Here is a 20,264-nt window from a genome sequence, read left to right as displayed (position 1 = left end):
GGGACTGACAGTAGTGCCCTTCCTCAGAGGTTGTTGTCAGGATCAAATGAGGTAATGCTCAGTCAGTGTTGCCTGCTGTTGTTTTTGTAGAAGACCTCAGGGCCTGCCTCTCCAAAGTCTGACTCAGCACCTGACCTCCGCTCAGCCTGGCTGTGATGGCCTCAGAGCTGCTGGTGGCCATGCTGTTGGCATCAGTGTGGCTCCTGTTTCTATCCCCTTTTGTTCTGCATGTTAGCGATGAGTCATTGATTGAACAAAGTAATTTAATATCTCGAGTCAGTGACTGTGCATCACTTGGTTGTATTCTGTGTGGTATTAACTTTTGGTTTTAATTAAATACAGGATTTTTTTTTTTAAGCAATTAGCTGGTTTGCCAGGAAGAAACAGGAATTGTCTTGGCAAGTCCCAGATTCCACAATAACACACACAGTTGTCTCTTTGCTATGAGGTTTTTGGAATAAGTGACTGCCAGGGGCCTTCTTCCTCCTTCAAGGAACAACAGAGCTGAAGCATTTCCTGATAATGAATTCTCACATCAAAACAATGTCTTTGCAGCCTTGCAACAGCTTCTCTTGTTTACTGAGTACACGCTGCCTGCCATGCTGTGCTTGGCCCCTTGTGGACATTTTCTTTCATGCTCAGAACAACCCTGTTGGTTAGTTAGATCATCTTGTCCTCACGTTTTTTTTTTAAGTTGAAGGATAATTCACATATCACAAAATTCACCATTTTGAAGTGTAACATTCTGTGGCTTTTAATATATTCACAGGTTGTATAACCATCGCCTCGATCAATTTTGGAATGTATTCATCACCCAGAAAGGAACCCTGTATCACTAAGCAATTATTCCAGATTTCTCAGATCTCCCTCAGCCCCTGGCAACCCCCAGTCTCCTTTTGTCTCTGTAGATTTGCTTATCCTAGACATTTTATGTAAAGAGAGTCATCAGTATGTGGCCTCTTGTGATTGGTTTCCTTCCTTAACATAATTTTTTTTGAGGTTCATCCTTTTTGTTTTTTCTGGCTGTGCTGGGTCTTCGTTGCCATGGGCAGGCTTTTCTCTAGTTGGGATGAGCGGGGACTGCTCTTGGTGGCGGCGCTTGGGCTGCTCATTGAAGTGGCTTCTCTTGTTGCAGAGCACAGGCTCTAGGTTTGCGGGCTTCAGTAGCTGCAGCACGTAGGCTTGGTGGTTGTGACTTGCGGGCTCTAGAGCACCGTCTCAGTAGAGGCGGCACACAGGCCTGGTTGCCCTGCGGCATGTGGAATCTTCCCGGACCAGGGATTGAACCCTTGTTCCCTGCATTGGCAGGCAGATTCTTACCCAATGAGCCACCAGGAAAGTCCCGAGATTCATCCTGTTGTATCAGTACTTCATTCCTTTTTAAGGCCAAGTGATATTCCAGTGTATGGAGCTACCATCTTTTGCTTATCCATTCGTCAGTTGATATACATTTGAGCTAACTTCTACTTTTTTGAGCTACTTCTACTATTGCAAGTGGTGCTGCTGTGAACATGCATGTAGAGGATTTTGTGTGAATTTTTCTTCTCACTTTATGGAAGGGGAAACTGAAGCTGGGGCTAAGTAACTTTCCTGAGACCCCATAGCACGAAAGCCTCGGCCCCAGAAAAGCCTCAGTTTGGATCTGGAGGAAGAGGGAGCTCTCAGGCACCTCTTCCTTCTTTACCTCTCTAGCTCGTCTTGTGTGGTTGAAGCATCTCCAACTGTTAGGTATGATGGCTATTGGCTGGGGGCCAGAAGCTCAGCTTTGTTTTGGGAGGCAGACACTCTGCAGTCCCATCATGTCCCAGAGAGGCTGGGACTCCTGCAGGAGGTCAAGAGAAAGCACCTCTGAGCTCCAGAGTCTCACGTGCGCCGTGTTTGTGGTTGGGCTGTCGACTGTGCTCTGCGGTAGCCCTTCTGGGCTTGGCCCTCCAGGATTTTACCCCATTCCCCCGTCCCCATCAAGAGAGATCTCCACCAACCCAGCCTCCTTAGCCTGTTCCCATGGGTAGCTGGATGTTAGGGATGTTACTTTCTTTAAACTGAGGATAGTTGTAAGAAGTAATGTAAAAATATCACATAATACAGAGATCTGTAAAGTACATAGAAGAAACAACAAGCCCATGGTTATGTTCAGGTTCAGTGGTCTCTCCCTGTCCCCAGAAGATGCTTTGCACCTTACCCCTTTCCTGAGTACCTTTCTGCCCTTCTCTAACTCCCTGCCAGGGCCCAGTATACCGCTATTGAAGTGGAATTTTCTGGACTTCTGCGATTACTCAGTGAGCTCTCCTGTGACCTTTCCTTTCCAGGTGGCATGAGACAGATGGGGAAAGGCCAGGAAAAGGCTGCTGTAGGGATTGGCAATTAAACACCAGCAAAATCCCCGAAAATGTCTAAAGTAGTTGTCTCTGGAGAATGGGGTTTGCCAGGAGGCAGTTGTCCAGGGATCCTTTTTGTCTTAAACCTTCTACAGCTAGTTAGCTCTGTCAATACTGTGTGCAGATAACAAGATACAGCCTAATTGTGTGCAGTGGTGTGTTGATGCCAGTCCTTGATGACTTGTTTCACCTGCTCTCCGCATCCCATACCTCCCAGCTTTAGAGACCAAATGGTGTTTCAGAGGCTGGCAGCCCTTTGCTTCTTATGCCAGAATGCCAGCTTCTAGCCCCAGCCCCTGATACACGTGGAGGTGCTGGAGTTTGATCTTTTGGAAGGAGTGCTGACTCTTCCTAGCAGGCCCATGTCTAAGTTTTCATTTTCATGTTTCAGAAAAATATGTTTTCTTTATAAGTTCAGTTCAGTCGCTCAGTTATGTCTGACTCTTTGCATCTCCTTGGACTGCAGCATGGCAGGCCTCCCTGTCCATCACCAACTCCCAGAGCCTACTCAAACTAATGTCCATTGAGTCAGTGATGGCATCCAACCATCTCATCCTCTGTCATCCCCTTCTCCTCCTGCCTTCAATCCCTCCCAGCATCGGGGTCTTTTCCAGTGAGTCAGTTTTTCGCATCAGGTGGCCAAAGTATTGGAGTTTCAGCTTCAACATCAGTCCTTCCAATGAATATTCAGGACTGATCTCCTTTAGGATGGATTGGTTGGATCTCCTTGCAGTCAAAGGGACTCTCAAGAGTCTTCTCCAACACCACAGTTCAAAAGCATCAATTCTTTGGTGCTCAGCTTTCTTTATAGTCCAACTCTCATATCCATACAGGACTACTGGAAAAACCACAACTTTGACTAGACGGACCTTTGTTGGCAAAGTAACGTCTCTACTTTTTAATATAGTTTTCTCTATACCAGCCTCCTGAATCAGAGTCTGCTGCCACCGAGGGCCTCTGATTTGAGTGCCTCACATCATCCCATGTGTTGTTCTGCTAAACTGAGCTCTCTCAGGGTAGACTGCCTGGGGTCACATTGCGGCTCTTCTGTTTAGCCCCTGTTTCTACAATGATGTCTGGAGGAGGAAATGACAACCCACTCCAGTATTCTTGCCTGGAGAATCCCATGGACAGAGCATCCTGACAGGTTACAGTCCATGGGGTTACAAAGAGTCGGACATGACTGGGCGACTAACACACACTCTACAATGATGAAATGAGAATGAACTTAATACTTAATACATGGGGTTGTTGTGAAGATTAAAGTGGACAAATTGTGTCAACTATTTAAAGTCTCAAGCATATAGGTGTGCCACATAAGGGTAAGCTATTATTATATTACTTTTGGTTTTTGGGTTTTTTTGGCCATACCATGAGGCATGTGGAATCTTAGTTCCCTGACCAGGGTTTGTACCCGTGCCTCCTGCAATGGAAGTGTGGAGTCTTAACCACTGGACCACCAGGGAAATCCCTATGTTACCTTTTTTAGGACTGTCTTCTGACCGTGGTAGGAGAGAGGGTGGTGTGGTGTACCCTGATGTGATGTAATGTTGTGAAAAGACCATGGGCTTTTGGAGTTGGGTTTCTTGGTTCAAATCCCAGCTCTCTACTCATGGGCCTGGGTGACTTGAACCTCAGATCCCCCTGTTATAGTACATGTTCCAGCATGTTCTAAGGCACGGACAATTCTGGAACACTTAGCTGCAGCTTGCAGCCTCTCCTCTTTGACAGGAGCACTGGCCAAAAGTCTTTGTTCAGTAGACTCATAGAATCACAGAATCTCCAGCCTGGTTGAGAGTCCCCAGATCCCATGGTCTAAACCCTCATTTACAGAAGAGAAAACAAGGCCCCTGGAGAAACCTTTACCATGAGACCCCACGGCTAATAGCAGGGGGCGCTGGGACGAGAATGTGGGCCTCCTGAGCCCAGCCCAGCTGCTTCTACACCAGAGGTCACCTGTGCCTCTGTCAGAATCAGAAACATGAACAAGCAAGAGAGAAGGATGAAGAGACAGTGGCTGTGTCTTGAAATCCCCCAATCTGATGAGAAGTGGGAGGCACCCAGGGCAAAATAACGTTCCCCATGTGAGCAAACTCAAAGCCCCTGCACAGGCAGAGACCAGGCAGCCCTTAGTGATTGTGAGTTGCTTTCGTTGTCACCTTCATCACCATCCATCAGGGCCAGGAAACAACAGCTGGGGGCAGCCCAGTCTCTCTAAGCCAGGGTGATTCTCAAACTCAAGTTGGAGAGCTTGTTAAAACACAGATGGGTCTTCCCGGTGTGGCTCAGTGGTAAAGAATCCGCCTACCAATGCAGGAGACATAGGTTTGATCCCCTATCTGGGAAGATCCCACATGGCGCCGAGCAGCTAAGCTCTTGCCCTGCACCTGTTAAGCCCATGCTCTAGAGCCTGGGAACCATAACTACTGTGCACCGCAATTACTGAAGCCTGTGCTCTGCCACAAGAGAAGCCACCTCAATGAGAAGCTGGCACACTGCAAGGGGAGAGTAGCCCCCGCTTGTCGCAACTATAGTAAAGACCCAGCACAACCAAAAATAAAGAAAATTAAAAAACCGCCAGTAGGTGATCAGTGATAATAATAATAGTAAATAAACATCTTAAAACACACACAAACACAGATGGCCGGGCCCTGCCCGGAGAGCTTCTGATTCTGTAGGTCTGGAATGGGGACTGAGAATGTGTATTCACAATGGATTCTGGGGAGATGCTGTGGTCTAGGGGCCCCACTTTGAGAACCACTGCATTGGACTAGTCCTTGCTACTGAGAGTGGTCCTTGGACCTGCCTGGTAGAAATACAGGATCTCAGGTCCCAACACAGACCTCACCATCAGAAGCCTTATCCTAATAGAAACCCTGGGTAATCTGTCAGCACAGTAAAGTTTGAGAGATAATGGTGTAGTGCAGAGTTCTCTACCCTGGCTGTGTGTTAGGATCACCAGGGGAGCTTGAGAACCCCTGATTCCCAAGCCCCAGCTCACACTGTTTAAGTTAAAATCTCTGCGAGTGTGACTAAGATATCAAGAGTCTGTAAAGCTCCCCTGGTGACTGGCTCAGTGTGTCGCCAAGTCTGACAACTACCAGCTAGATTTCACAATGGCAGCCGTGAGGGGTCTCAGAGTTGATCAGCTCCAACCTCAGCATGTACCTGAGATGCATACCAAGGGCATAAGAACCAAAGGGTCTTGTCTGAGGTCCCAGAGCCAACTGAGTGACACATCCAGGCACTGGATAATTCTTTCACCAGCTCTTTCAACTCTAAGCCTCCTTAATATAGCTCCATGGTAACTGTAATATACCAATGTCCATAGCAATCCATTGTAAATCTTGTAAGATCTGTCTGCTCATTGGAGCTCAAAATCTCTTGTTTCTGAGCAGCTGACCATCCTAAGTGACAGTTACATATCCTGGGGAGGCTGTGTACATAGCGGTGTACTAGCTCAGGGCCGGCTATGCCACGTACTAACCAAGGCCACAGGCGTGTGTCTCAGATTCTTCTTCTGAAAACAGAGATGGTGATAATAGTTCCTATCTCATGGAGCTGTTGTGAGGATTGAGTTAATATGGGACATGGGGCAGGGGAAGGGGAGAGTGGGACCAATTGGGAGATTGGGACTGACATGTATGCCCTACTATGTGTAAAATAGCGAGTGGGAAGCTGCTGCATAGCACAGGGTGCTCATCATCAGTGCTCTGGGATGACCTAGATGGGTAGGATGGGGCTGGGGAGGGAGGCCCAAGAGGCAGGGGATACATGTATACATATAGCTGGTTCAAATCATTGTACAACAGAGACTAACAACTTTATAAAGCAATATACTCCAAAAAAAAAATAATAAAAAGTAAAATGAGATGAAATACTGAAAAAAAAAATGAGTAGATAGAAACAACCATCTCCCCCAGATAGTTAATATAATACCACTTAACCATAAAAGAGGATGAAATTTTGCCATTTGCAACATGGATAGTCTTGGAGAGTATTATGCTTTGTGAAATAAGTCAGAGAAAGACATGCTTTTGTATGATACTGCTTATATGTGGAATCAAAAAAAAAATCAATAAAATAAACTAATGAATATATGGGCTTCCCTGATAGCTCAGTTGGTAGAGAATCCGCCTGCAGTGCAGGAGACCCCAGTTCAATTCCTGGATTGGGAAGATCCTCTGGAGAAGGAATAGGCTACCCACTCCAGTATTCTTGGGCTTCTCTTGTGGCTCAGAGAGTAAAGAATCTGCCCGCAATGCCAGAGACCTGGGTTCAATCCCTGGGTTGGGACGATCCCCTGGAGAAGGGAAAGGCTACCCACTCCAGTATTCTGGCGTGGAGAATTCCATGGACTGTATAGTCTGGGGTTGCAGAGTCAGGCACGACTGAGTGACTTTCACTTTCTTTTTTTCAATGAATATAACAACACCAAATAAACCAGACTGACAGATACAGAGAACAAACTAGTGGTTACCAGTGGAGAATGGGAAGCTGGGAAGGAAAAGATAGGGGTAGTGAATTAAGAGGTGCAAACTACTCTGGATGAAATAAATAAGCTACAAGGATGTATTGTATAGCACAGGGAATATAGCCAATACTTTATAAATACAGATAGAATATAACCTTTAAAAATTGTGAATCACTATATTATACACTTGAAACATAAAATATTGTACATCAACTAAAACTCAATAAAAAATAAAAAAATTTAAAGGACAGTGCTAAGTGGCTTGCATGTAGGAAGCCCTTTATGAATGTTAATTATTGTTTAATTAACTGGGTGACCTTGAATAAGTCATGCAACCTTGAACAATCCAGTCTTTAACTTCTCCATGACTCTGTTTCTTCCTCTGTTAATGGGAGTAAGTATAGAACTGACCTTACAGAGTACTTGTGAGGAGTAGATGAGATTGTAGGTCTGAGGCCCTGAGAAGTTATACAGCTGGTGCCAGTGAGTGGTGGCTGTGGTCATGTGTTACAGACTGAAAGCCTGCAGGAGTCAGTTCTGGCTTTGGCAGGGTCTGAGCTGGGCCAGTCCTGACTCTGAAGGGAGCAGTGAAAACCATGGGGATTGAGGTTTCTGGCTGTTTTGTCTGGAGAAAAGCTTATCATGTCCTTCATCCTCATGTATATAACGCATTATCACTTGGGGGCAGATAGCTATATGTAATCCAAGAAGGCAGAAGGACCGCTAGGTAGTGGCAGAGTAATAGTTACCATACAGTTCATGAAAGAAGTCTCTAACAGTTAAAGCCATTCTGTGAAAGGGAGGTGAGTGCCCCATCATCAAAGGCATTCAAGAAGAACTCTGTGGAGACAGTAAGAGAAATTCAGTTCTGAGTTGGAAGGCTGCGTTACTCAGTATTTCCCAAGTTTGCTTATTGGTAACAGTCACCTAGGAATACTTGTTAAAAAACAAATTCCTTGCTGCCATTCTAGACCCACTGAGACAGAATCTCAAGGGTAGGTTTCTAGGACCCACCTCTCCAAATGGGAAGTTTGGAAAACATGGGTTAAAATGACCTTCAACCTTCTAATCCTGAAAAAAAGATTCTAGGAAAAAAGACTTTGTGAAAAGAGGTATTTTGTGAAAAAAAGATACCCTGGGTGGGACTGGTCACACTGGTGGCGGTTTTCCTTCTACAGCCTGGGGAGTCTTGTTTCTGGATCGGGCTGAGGAGCCTGTGCACCTGCCGGCCTGAGTCCCTGACACTTCCTCCTCAGGCCCTGTGACTTGGTTACCCTCTCTGCTCCCACCACGGGGTCCTGTCACCAGGCCCACCTCTCAGCAGGGACTGAGCTGGGTCAGTTCTGAGTTTCTAAGGAACAATACCAGCTTGACTCCGCCCTCCTGATTTCCCACACAGTGTTCTGTGTACTGCTAGGATTTTGCTTGTTTTGCCCAGTAGTTACTTCATTAGAATTTACAGGATAACCTTTAATGAAGGACCCACGCATTTTGAGTTAAAAAGGTTCTTTATTAACACAAAACGCTATCCTAATTAGAGATTTGGAGACATGCAGTTTGACTTTCTTCCAGGGATAGTTACAATTATGAGGCTAATTATGCCTTGTGTCTATTACAGTGCCTCCTGCCTAAAGGTCTCTGTTCTCCACTGTGGTTCAGGTATCAGTGACAAGGGTTCTGAGAACAGGCACACTTGCATCCGGCTGCCATTCAGATGTTGATGGAGGACCCCGTTGTTAGTATTCCCGAGCCCCTGATGGTGTCTGTGGGATTGTATGCACCGCTAAGGAGCCTGAAATGCTTTCGAGATGAACCTTCCTATCTCCTGAGCTCTAGGAAGTTACAGGAGGAGGCGGGGCTCAAAGGTCGAGCTCCAGAGAAATGAAGGTCTTTGCTCACGCTGGGTTACCTTCCCTGCTCCTCTCTAATTCTGGTAACCTCTCATCTGTCAGCGTGCAGCTGAATTTAGGGTGACCAGTTGTCATCTGCAATTAAGGAGGGGTCCACCAGGCTGTCAGGCTTTCGGTACTAAAACTGGCGACATCTTGGGCAAACTAAGACAAGTTGATCACCTTGCAGGAATCTTTGCTTTCCAGGTCTTTGTACTCTACATCATCTCCCTGAAATGACCTTAAACAATTCACCTATCGCCACAGACCTCATTTTCCACCTGTGAGGGTAACTTAGGGTTGTTATGGGAATGTAAGGCATTAGTACGTAAAAAGGGCCTACTACTGTGCCTGGCATATAGTTAATACAAGTAGCTCTGCTTGTTTTCTTTTGGTTGAATGAGACTTTGGAGATCACCCGGCCTCCATCTGGTTCGGGAGTCCTCTCAGTGGTAACCCTGCCTGATCTCCCCATGATGTTGCACTCACTTCCTCACCTGGAGCCTTTTCCTTATGGCTGCTGAGCTAGCCCCCATCCTGCCAGCTCTGAGCACTCATAGAGAATGGGACTCTTGGTGACCTCCTGTGCCTCCTGGAGGACGACTCGCCTGTCTCCAGCCTGGCACTTCTTTTCCCTGGTCCTCTTCCCTTAGTGGGACTTGGCCCCCAGCTGTATCCTGGCGGTGTTTTCTGGAAGTCATGCTGTATGCCCCTGTGAACACTGAACTTGACTCAACCCAGGGCTTGTCTCTACCTCACACAGGCATAGTAGGTATAAAGGGTGCCCATCCTCTGAATTAGACCTGGAGAAGAAGTTCCTGAGGACAGAAGGCTCATGAAGAAGGCTGCGAGGCCTCTATCCCTGGATTGTGGGTGCTAAGTGGGAAAGTCCTACAGGAGTGTGTAGCCAAGGCCCTGGTTTCCCACTGAGCTGCTCAGCAGGGACTCCCCTTTCTCTGGCCTAGAACCAGACACCTGGGCACACTCTTGACTCAGCAGGGCAGGATAGCAAAATGGTTAGGACCCCTGGCTGCCTGATCAAGCCGCATCCAAATCTTACACTAATTTTAGCTGAATGACCTTGGGCAAGTAGTTGTATTTTCCTCATGTGCACAGAAAGGATAGGTCTGCCAACCTAGCTTATATGAAATAGTGAGTGCTACTATTTATGGTTAATATCCCCACCCCCAGGGAATGGACATGAGGTGTTTTGCATCTTCTGTACAGATGGCAAGGTGACCAGGCAAGGCTGCGACTTGCTCCCACATATCTGGGTACCTGGATCTCCATACTCTTGTCCCAGTGACCATGGAGAGCTGTGCCCGAGATCATAGGCCTCTCCTCCCCACAGGGGAGGGGACTTCAGGGGCCATGTTAGTGGCTGGTAACATGGCCTGGAGAGGGTGTTTGCATCACATCCCAGCAGGGCTCTTTGCAGGTATTCTTGGGGGCCTTTACCATTAAAGGCAACTAGACTGTTCTGAGTAGGAGCATTGTGGTGTACCCTCCTCCCTATGCACCAAAGGATGGAGGGAAACAGACAGAGTCCCCAGGAACAAAATAATCACAGGGAAGCCACAGGGCACGCTGCGGAGTGGTGCCTGGCACACAGGACGGCCTGGATAGCTGTTTGCAGAGGATAAATGAAAGCAGCAGGTGTGGGTGCACCCAGGCCCTCGGCACCCCTCAGGGGCCAGGCCATATGCTTCTGTGACTATTCGTGGGCAAGTGAAGCTGCAGAGGTCACGTGTTGCTTGCGCTGGGGAGTGGGAGAGTAGGGTGGTGTGCGGTGGGATGTCATGTGGACAGTCCAGGTGGGAGGAACGAGGCTATGGGTTGGGCGTTTCATCTTCTTGGGAAGACAGCTGCTTTGAGCATTCTTGGGAATAAGTTGAGAGGCTTTGTGGCTTTTCTGCCTTCATTGAGAACATTTTCTGTCCCCACTTAGGAGAGCAGGGTGTCGTGTATGTTTCTTTGAGTAGTACTCAAGTCCTGAAAGCTCCATCTCATAACTTCTACTTCAGTCCAGGACAAAGAGCTACTGTCTTTTTTTCATGGGTCTGCCTTCTCTGTTTCTTGGATTTTAAAGAGCTGGCTGGCTTCAGTTTATCCTTGAATATGCCAGGTTATTTTTTCCAAAAAAAGTTATTTTTATGATGCATTTATTTTTCAATTTTAAAGGTAGAGTATCACTGTACATACTGAAAATATTTTTATGCAAATAAATAGTGGTACTTATTTTATATGAAATAAACAGCAGGACTATAAATAGTAATAAATTGCTCTAATCCTTTATAATAACTATTTAACATTCTGCTTAGATTTTCTTTCTGTCTTCTTTCCCAGGCATGTATACTTTTGCACATACTTGAAATTACTGTGTGCGCATAATTTTTATATTCTGTTTTTAAAAAAACACCTAAATGCTGTAATATGAACTATTAAATAAGAAAACCAATGCACAGATGTAGGTTGATAATATTATTTAGGGAGCTCTACTAACACCTGGAGAGGGTGTGAGGCATGTGGAATGCCAGAACTCCAAGTAGAAAAACAGCCAGAGATCCAAGCAAGATATTCCATCAAGGAAATAAAAATGGTTAATTTATCATAAAAGGTAAACAGTCTCCTTATGACAGCAAAGGATATAATTTCCACTGATTATATTAGCAAAGATTTTTTGATGGTCCTCTTATTTGTTGGCCAGGATATATGTAAATTGATGTAAATATTCTGGGAAGAAGTTTGACAGCATATATCAGGGGCTATATATTTGTTTACTAATTATATTTTCTCGCTGGTGAATGTCTACCATCTGGTGGGTTAATTTTTTAAATTGAATTATATTGAGTATTTAAAATAATCAAGATAACAACTTATTCTATTTATAGATCCTTTTACACAATCTGTTGCTTGCCTTATCTTCTTTTAAGCATCCAGGTGTGTTATATTTTTTTATCGTTAGGTTTGTTAATCTGTTTCTTTGTAGTCTTTATTGCTCCTATGTTGAAAAAGTCATTCTCAATTAAGGGGCTGTATAAATGTTAAAGTCTGTTTACTTCTGATATTTTGGTTTGATTTTTAAAAATATTTAAAATGTAATTCTGTCTAGAGTTCTATTTTCTTAGGTTAAGAGTCTCTTTCTCTCTCTTATTTTCCCAGAATTATTCATTGGCTAGGCTGACATCAGTTATTAATCCTTTTCTTCCCTAATTTATTTGTGAGGCCTCATTTAGCACTTATTAAATTATGAAAGAGATCAAATTGCCAACATCCACTGGATCATCGAAAAAGCAAGAGAGTTCCAGAAAAACATCTATTTCTGCTTTATTGACTATGCCAAAGTCTTTGACTGTGTAGATCACAAAAAACTGTGGAAAATTCTGAAAGAGATGGGAATACCAGACCACCTGACCTGCCTCTTGAGAAATCTGTATGCATGTCAGGAAGCGACAGTTAGAACTAGACATAGATCAACAGACTGATTCCAAATCAGGAAAGGAGTATGTCAAGGCTGTATATTGTCACCCTGCTTATTTAACTTATATGCAGAGTACATCATGAGAAACACTGGGCTGGAGGAAGCACAAGCTAGAGTCAAGACTGCTGGGAGAAATATCAATAACTTCAGATATGCAGATGACACCACCCTTATGGCAGAAAGTGAAGAAGAACTAAAGAGCCTCTTGATGAAAGTGAAAGAGGAGAGTGAAAAAGTTGGCTTAAAGCTCAACATTCAGAAAATTAAGATCATGGCATCTGGTCCCATCACTTCATGGCAAATAGATGGGGAAACAGTGGCTGACTTTTTTAGGGGGCTCCAAAATCACTGCAGATGGTGACTGCAGCCATGAAATTAAAAGACGCATACTCCTTGGAAGGAAAGTTATGACCAAACTAGACAGCATATTCAAAAGCAGAGACATTACTTTGCCAACAAAGGTCTGTCTAGTCAAGACTATGGTTTTTCCAGTGGTCATGTATGGATGTGAGAGTTGGACTGTGAAGAAAGCTGAGAGCTGAAGAATTGATGCTTTTGAACTGTGGTGCTGGAGAAGACTCTTGAGAGTCCCTTGGACTGCAAGGAGATCCAACCAGTCCATCCTAAAGGAGATCAGTCCTGAGTGTTCATTGGAAGGACTGATGCTGAAGCTGAAACTCCAATACTTTGGCAACCTGATTCGAAGAGCCGACTCATTTGAAAAGACCCTGATGCTGGGAAAGATTGAGGGCAGGAGGAGAAGGGGATGACAGAGGATGAGATGGCTGGATGGCATCACTGACTCCATGGACATGAGTTTGGGTAAACTCCGGGAGTTGGTGATGGACAGGGAGGCCTGGCGTGCTGTTGTCCATGGGGTCGCAAGAGTCGGACACAACTGAGCAACTGAGCTAAACTGAACTGAAATTAGGGGCTGTATTTTCTGGCCTGTAGATTTTCTTTATATGATCTTTTTTCCTATTGCCCTCTGTTTTAATCCCTGCAGCCTTATAAAATTGATTATCTCCCTACTTTTTCTCTTTTAGAGAGTTTTGCTTGCTTATTCCCTAGTTGAGATTTAAAACCATTTCATCAAGTTAAAAAAAAAAAAAACTTTTGGGAATTTGAGTCAGAATTGCATTAAACAACCTATAATTTAACTTCTTAAAAAAAATCACCATTATTACAGTATTTTTACTTGTTGTCAATGAATGTTATATATCTTCAATGTACAAACCTATTTTAAAAAATATATTTGTGAACTTTCCTACTTTTCTTAATATTGGTCAAATGTATTTTCCATTATGATTAGCTCTATATTTTGTTTTATTATTTAAAATTTTTTTATTTTTCTGTATTTTTGAGCTCTATATTTTATATTACATTTCTGTTTGGAATAGGATCCTTAAAACTATATTTACTGTAGGCATTTAGGGATATTATTGAACTTTGCATGTTTAGTTTGATTAGCCATTTTGCTGAGATCTTTTTAATTTGTGTACCTTGTCAGATGACTGCTTTGTTGAGGTTATGCAGTCATTTCATATACACATAATCATCATTTTATCTGTTTCTGATGTTTATGCTTTCTATTTCTTTGGCCAGAATGTCTATGACCATATTTAGGGATACTGATGATGGGAGGCATCTTTATTTTGCTCTTTGTTTTAAAGGGAAAGCTTCTGACACTTTCCTTGTTGTTCTCAGCAGGTCTGAGATCCATTGATTTTATCCACAGGGGCTGTTATGATTTATAACTACAAGAAACCTTTCTAGACCTTTGAGCATCTGGCACAAAGTACTAGGGGGCTCATTGTTTGGAAAGGTTTGCTTTTTCTAGAATCCTCAACTTGCCCCAAAGTTTGAGCCTGCAGGGCTGATCCAGTCCTCAATCTCTTTTTACTGAAAGTCTGACCTCTGGCATTCATTCCTCCCTGTAAGACTTTGCACTCTCTTCTGCAAACCCCATCTCACTAATCTAAGAAGAGGTTCCTGACATTGGACAGCAGCCAGGCTAGGGTCACCTAGCATAGCCCTGGACCAGAGGAAACAGTAAAGGCACTTAAAAAAAATTTTTTTTTATTGAGCCTCGGGGCTTGCGGGATCTTAGTTCCTTGACCAGTGATTGAACCTGGGCCCCCAGCAGTGGAAGTGCAGAGTCCCAACCACTGGACCACCAGGGGAGTCCCTAAAGACACTTAATGGGATGTCCTACCTCTCTGGTTCCTCGGTCTTTTGGGTTTTTGCCCTTACCCCCATTCGTCCCCTTTCTTTTCTCAGACCAGCTCAGTGCGGTCACCAGTAACTCTGTCCTGCCCATTGAGCCTGGCCCACCTCTGCTGGTAATGTTCTCTGGGGGTCTTCCTACTCCACTGGGAAAGTAAGTTAATACAGTACCGGGTGAAGAGGTCTCTTTCACACCATATAAGACTCATGGACTGGAGCTTAGGGTTGTCAGGGAAGGCTTTGTGGAGGAGGTGACACTGGAGCTGCTATTAGAGTCAGAGTAGACATTCTGTGAGGCAGGTAAGGGTGAAGGGCTTCAGTTTTGATTATTTCTATCAGATATGCAGACAACACCACCCTTATGGCAGAAAGTGAAGAGGAACTAAAAAGCCTCTTGATGAAAGTGAAAGAGGAGAGTGGAAATGTTGGCTTAAAGCTCAGCATTCAGAAAACTAAGATCATGGCATCTGGTCCCATCACTTCATGGCAAATAGATAGGGAAACAGTAGAAACAGTATCAGACTTTATTTTTGGGGGCTCCCAAATCACTGCAGATGGTGATTGCAGCCACGAAATTAAAAGACGCTTACTCCTTGGAAGGAAAGTTATGACCAACCTAGATAGCATATTCATAAGCAGAGACATTACTTTGCCAACAAAAGTCTGTCTACTTTGCCAACAAAAGTCTGTCTAGACGGTTTTTCCAGTGGTCATGTATGGATGTGAGAGTTGGACTGTGAAGAAAGCTGAGCGCCGAAGAATTGATGCTTTTGAACTGTGGTGTTGGAGAAGACTCTTGAGAGTCCCTTGGACTGTAAGGAGATCCAACCAGTCCATCCTAAAGGAGATCAGTCCTGGGTGTTCATTGGAAGGACTGATGCTGAAGCTGAAACTCCAGTACTTTGGCCACCTCATGCGAAGAGTTGACTCATTGGAAAAGACCCTGTTGCTGAGAGGGATTGGGGGCAGGAGGAGAAGGGGACGACAGAGGATGAGATGGCTGGATGGCATCACCGACTTGATGGACATGAGTTTGGGTGGACTCCCGGAGTTGGTGATGGACAGGGAGGCCTGGTGTGCTGCGATTCATGGGGTTGCAGGGAGTCGGACACAACTGAGCAACTGAACTAAACTGAACTAAATAGACTTTGCATTATTGCTGCTGTTTAAAATAGGATCTTTTCTTTCTTCTTTCCTTCTTCCCTCCCTCCCTTTCTTCCTTTCTCCCTGTCTTCTCCTCTTTAGCATACTTTAAAATATGAATTAAAAAAATTTTATTGGAGTATAGTTGATTTATGATGTTGTGTTAGTTTCTGCTGTACTGCAAAGTGAGTCAGTTATGTATGAACATATATCCACTCTTTTTCAGATTCTTTCCCCATATAAGCCCTTACAGAGTACTGAGTAGAATTCTCTATGCTATTCAGTAGGTCCTTATTAATTATATGTTTTACATATAGTAGTGTGTATATGTCAATCCCAATCTCAATTTATCCCTCTTCTCCACGCCCCTCACCCCATGGCCATAAGATTGTTTTCTACATCTGTGACTCTATTTCTGTTTTGTAAATACGATTAGTTGTACCGTTTTTTAAAATTCCACATATAAGTGATATCATACTCTTATATAACTGAGAAAGATTTGTTCTCTGTCTGACTTTCTTCACAGAATAAGATCTTTAAAAGCTGTTTTTTATTGTTGGCATATAGGAATGTTATTGAATTTTGTGTATTAATTTTGGAACAAGCTTCAAAGGCTTAGAGTCCTGGGGAAGTCTGGCCTCTTGAGGGAAAAGACCACAGTGTGCTGAGGGATGGATCAGTGCTGTCTGAGTCAGTGAGTGCTCCTGGCACTGGGGGCAATCACCAGTAATGCGGGTCTCCAGAAAGACTTCTAGAAGAGGTGGGACCTGGCCTTGAAGCATGGAGCAGTGTGGGTAGGATGTGAAGGGGAGGGCAAAGTAGAAGGTGAGTAGGGAAACATTTGTAGTAGCCCCACTATTTGTCTGCTAGGCACTTGGTTAGTATATTGAGTACTGTATTAAAATGTCATTTTATTTATTTTTGGCTGTGCTGGGTCTTCACTGCTCCAAAGGCTTTTCTCTAGTTGCGATGAGTGGGGTCTACTCTCCAGCTGCAGTGCACAGGCCTCTTTGTGGTGCCTCTCTTGTTGCTGAGCACAGGCTCCAGGGTGCACCAGCTTCAGTAGTTGTGGCATGTGGGCTCAGCAGTTACAGCTCCCAGGCCCTAGAGTACAGTCTTGAGTTGTGGGGCACGGGCTTAGTTGCTCTGTGGCAGGTGGGATCTTCTCAGGTCAGGGATGCAACTTGTGTCTCCTGCTTTGGCAGGTGAATTCTTTACCACTGAGCCACCAGGAAAGCCCCACTGAGTACTTTCAATGATATTTACTTTTCCTGACAGCCTTACTAGGTAGACAATGATGCCCCCATTTTAAAGATGGGAAAACTGAGGCTCAGCAAAGGTAAGTGACTTAGATGAGCTGGACAACTAATTTCCGAGGCTCCATACTGTCAATGTCTCTCTGCTGCCGTATATATGAAACAGCTTTATTGAGATATAATTCACATACCATATAGTCCATCCGTTTAAGGTATACAGTTCAGTGGTTTGAGTATATTCAGTGTGAAACTCTCACCGCATTCAATTGTAGAACATACCCCTGCAAAGAAACCCCTCACCCCTCAGTACCCCCAGCCCTGGGTAACCAATAATCTACATCCCGTCTTTACATTTGCCTGTTCTGGACCTTTCATGTAAATGGCCTTATACAGCATATTGTCCTTGGTGATTGGCTTCTTTGACTTACCATTGTGTTTTTAAGGCCCATCTATGGCTTAATGGTAAAGAATCCTCCCCCACAACCAGGAGATGCGGGTTCAACCCCTGGATCAGGAATATCCCTGGAGAAGGAAATGGCAACCCACTCTAGTATTCTTGCTTGGGAAATCCCATGGACAGAGGAGCCTGGTGAGCTACAGTCCCTGGGGTCGCAAAGAGTCAGATATGATTTAGCGACTAAACAACAACAGTATATATTAGTATTTTATTCCTTTCTGTTGCCAAACAAAATGAAAGTGAAAGTGAAGTCGCTCAGTCATGTCTGACTCTTTGCGACCCCATAGACTGTAGCCTACAATAGCCCACAGGCTTCTCCATCCATGGGATTTTCCAGGCAAGAGTACTGGAGTGGGTTGCCATTTCCTTCTCCAGGGAATCTTCCCAACCCAGGGATCAAACCCGGGTCTTCCACTTTGTTGGCAGACGCTTTACCCTCTGAGCCACCAGGGAAGCCCGCCAAACACAATGAATATACCACATTTTATCTGTTCATCTGTGGATGGACACATGAGTTGTTTCCATTTTTTGGCTATTATGAATAATGCGAGGATCAGATGGTTAGATAGTATCACTGTCTCAATGGACATGAGTTTGAGCACACTGTTAGTGAAGGACAGGCGAGCCTGGTGTGATGCAGTCCCTGGGGTCGCAAAGAGTCAGACATGATTTAGCAACTGGACAACAACACCATGAGTAATGCTGCTGTGAATATGTGTACTGTTTTGTGTGGACACATGGTTTCATCTTTCCCAGATATACACCCAGGAGTGGAATTGCTGGGTCATGTGCTAACTAGGTTTAACCATTCAAAGAACTACCAGACTGTTCTTCAGAGAGGCTTCCCTGCTGCCTCTTGGACAGACCTATTTTCAGAGTGACAGGACAGGGAAGAAGGTCAAACCACAAAGTCTGTGTGAATTGCCTCTTTTCACAGAAGTAGACTGTTATAAAGCACTCTTAAGACTGTGACTTCGCTGTCGAGTCTGATGATCCCGGAGGGACATGTGGGTCCTGCAGGGCCTCAGGCACACGGCCATGTGGCCTGGTCATTGGTGTGCTGGCAGAGCTCTGCCTTCTGCGTTCTGGCTAGCAGGCTGTGCTATTAGAGAATGTGCTAGAATCAGCCCTAAGCTCAGGGCGCTATATGGGGACAAGTGTTGTGAATGGTAACGAAGGCTCTTGGAGGAAAGAGGAGAAGGTCTCGAGCCTGGCACAGGGAAGATGGGTGGGGGAGAAGGGAGGCAGTAGGAGAGACAGGGTCAGGGTCTTTGGGGTTGGGGGCAAGTCTGTGGTCAACTGTGGCTGCTAACTCTGGTCTTTGTCCTTTGACTGCAGACCTGGCCGAGTGCAAGCTGGTTTCCTTCCCCGTCGGCATCTACAAGGTCCTGCGAAATGTCACTGACCAGATTCACCTCATCACGCTGGCCAACAACGAGCTCAAGGCCCTCACCAGCAAGTTCATGACCACGTTCTGTCAGCTCCGAGGTAGGCCGGGAGGGCATTCTGGCTCTTACCCTGAAGGCTCCGACCCTCTCTGGGAACTGTCACCAGGGCTGGTCCCCTGGTCAGCTGGTCTCAGGAAACAGTTCCCAAGGAGGGCCTTTAAGGGTGGACCCGTGTCCTCCCTGCAGCCTGGATATCTCCCCTACCTCTAGCTGGCTGTGAATCAGATTGACTCATGGTTAAGGCTGTGGGTCCTGGAGTGATTCTTTTGTTTTGAATAGACCAGCAGGGTATTTGGGGTCTTGCAGCTCTGGAGTAGTTTTTTCTCGGTAGACTTGTTAACAAGCCCCCTTCTGCACCCTGCCAATCTAGCACTGTTTTCCCATGTTGCTTTTTCAGTTCAGGAGTGACATGTCAGGGATGTTGTTTTCTCTGCTGTGCACACGCAGAGCAAGTGGACTTGGGTGCTTGGCAGAGAGATGAGCAGGAGGCTGACAGGTGGGCGTTATGATGCATATGAAATTTCTCCTCCAGATGGAGGAGCAGAATGCAGTGGCCACTGCGTGTCCACTCCCTGCTCCTTCATCCTTCTGCGGGAGTTCACTGCTGCTCAGCCCAGTGACCTGTGGGGTGGAACTGCAGCCTGGGGGCTTGGTGTGTGTTTGTGAAATGGTGGGGTGGGAGAGAGAATTGGGAAGGGCACAGAAGAGGTGATTCCTGCCTTCTGGAATTCTCTATCTGTTAGGGGCATGAAAGGGGTCTTAGAGTCTGTTTAGAGAAACCAGTATGTAAAATGCTGCTGATGGAATCTGAGGGACCTGAACAGCCTATTTCCTGCAGCTTCCCTTAGGAGATGTGGACTCTGGCGGAGCCCAGAGAGGAGAGGGAAGCATGAATTGGCAAACCTGGGCCAGAGACAGAAAGCAGCTTGGACAGTGGCTCGGGAGAAAGCTACAGGCGGGACCTGGGCTGGGTGCAGACACAAGGGCCGGGAGGAGGGATTGATCTGTGTGGTCGTTTCTGACTGAAGCTCACAAAGCTCATTGCATTTGTGTTTAAAATATTAAAATGCTTATGATGAGGGGTGAGTCAAGGAATCCCAGGGCAAGACATGTTTCCCCAGGAGCATCTGTGGATGGTTTTCACCAGGACCATTTTACCATCCTTCCTTTTCTGGTGGCTGCTTCTTTACACAGGTGAGATGGGTCCTTCCAGCCAAGGGGGCCCTTGGACCAGCAACTGTCAGCCTGGCTGAAATTAGAATTGATTTGCCTCGGCTTTACCCCAAGACCCACTGAATCAGAATGTCTGGGTGTGGGTCTGGGTAGAGGCACCTGTTAAAACCTAAATCAATCGTTCTAAAGTGCTGGCAGCCAAAATTGAGACCATAGTTTAGACCAACGCAAATGCCAAACTGAACTGAACTGAAATGCCAAAGAGACTAGCATGTAAGTTATGAGTGACTCAGATTGGTAATGATCAGAAGGAGTGATGGGTACTGTGGCCAACTGGTA

At 45.3% G+C, this 20,264-nt stretch overlaps 1 protein-coding gene across 2 annotated transcripts in view; it reads left to right on the top strand.

The window, feature by feature from the left end:
• Positions 1 to 20,264, top strand: part of LRRC20 (leucine rich repeat containing 20) — a 70,435-nt gene that overhangs the window by 17,980 nt on the left and 32,191 nt on the right. For both annotated transcript variants that reach the window (XM_059882525.1, NM_001100387.1), the window contains one exon: positions 18,643 to 18,792. In XM_059882525.1, the coding sequence (XP_059738508.1) occupies positions 18,643 to 18,792 (150 nt within the window). The remainder of the gene's footprint in view (positions 1 to 18,642; positions 18,793 to 20,264) is intronic.

The sequence above is a fragment of the Bos taurus genome, chromosome 28, assembly GCF_002263795.3.
Source record: "Bos taurus isolate L1 Dominette 01449 registration number 42190680 breed Hereford chromosome 28, ARS-UCD2.0, whole genome shotgun sequence".
In the NCBI taxonomy this organism is placed as follows: Eukaryota; Metazoa; Chordata; class Mammalia; order Artiodactyla; family Bovidae; genus Bos; species Bos taurus.
This window is presented reverse-complemented; position numbering and strand designations above follow the sequence as displayed.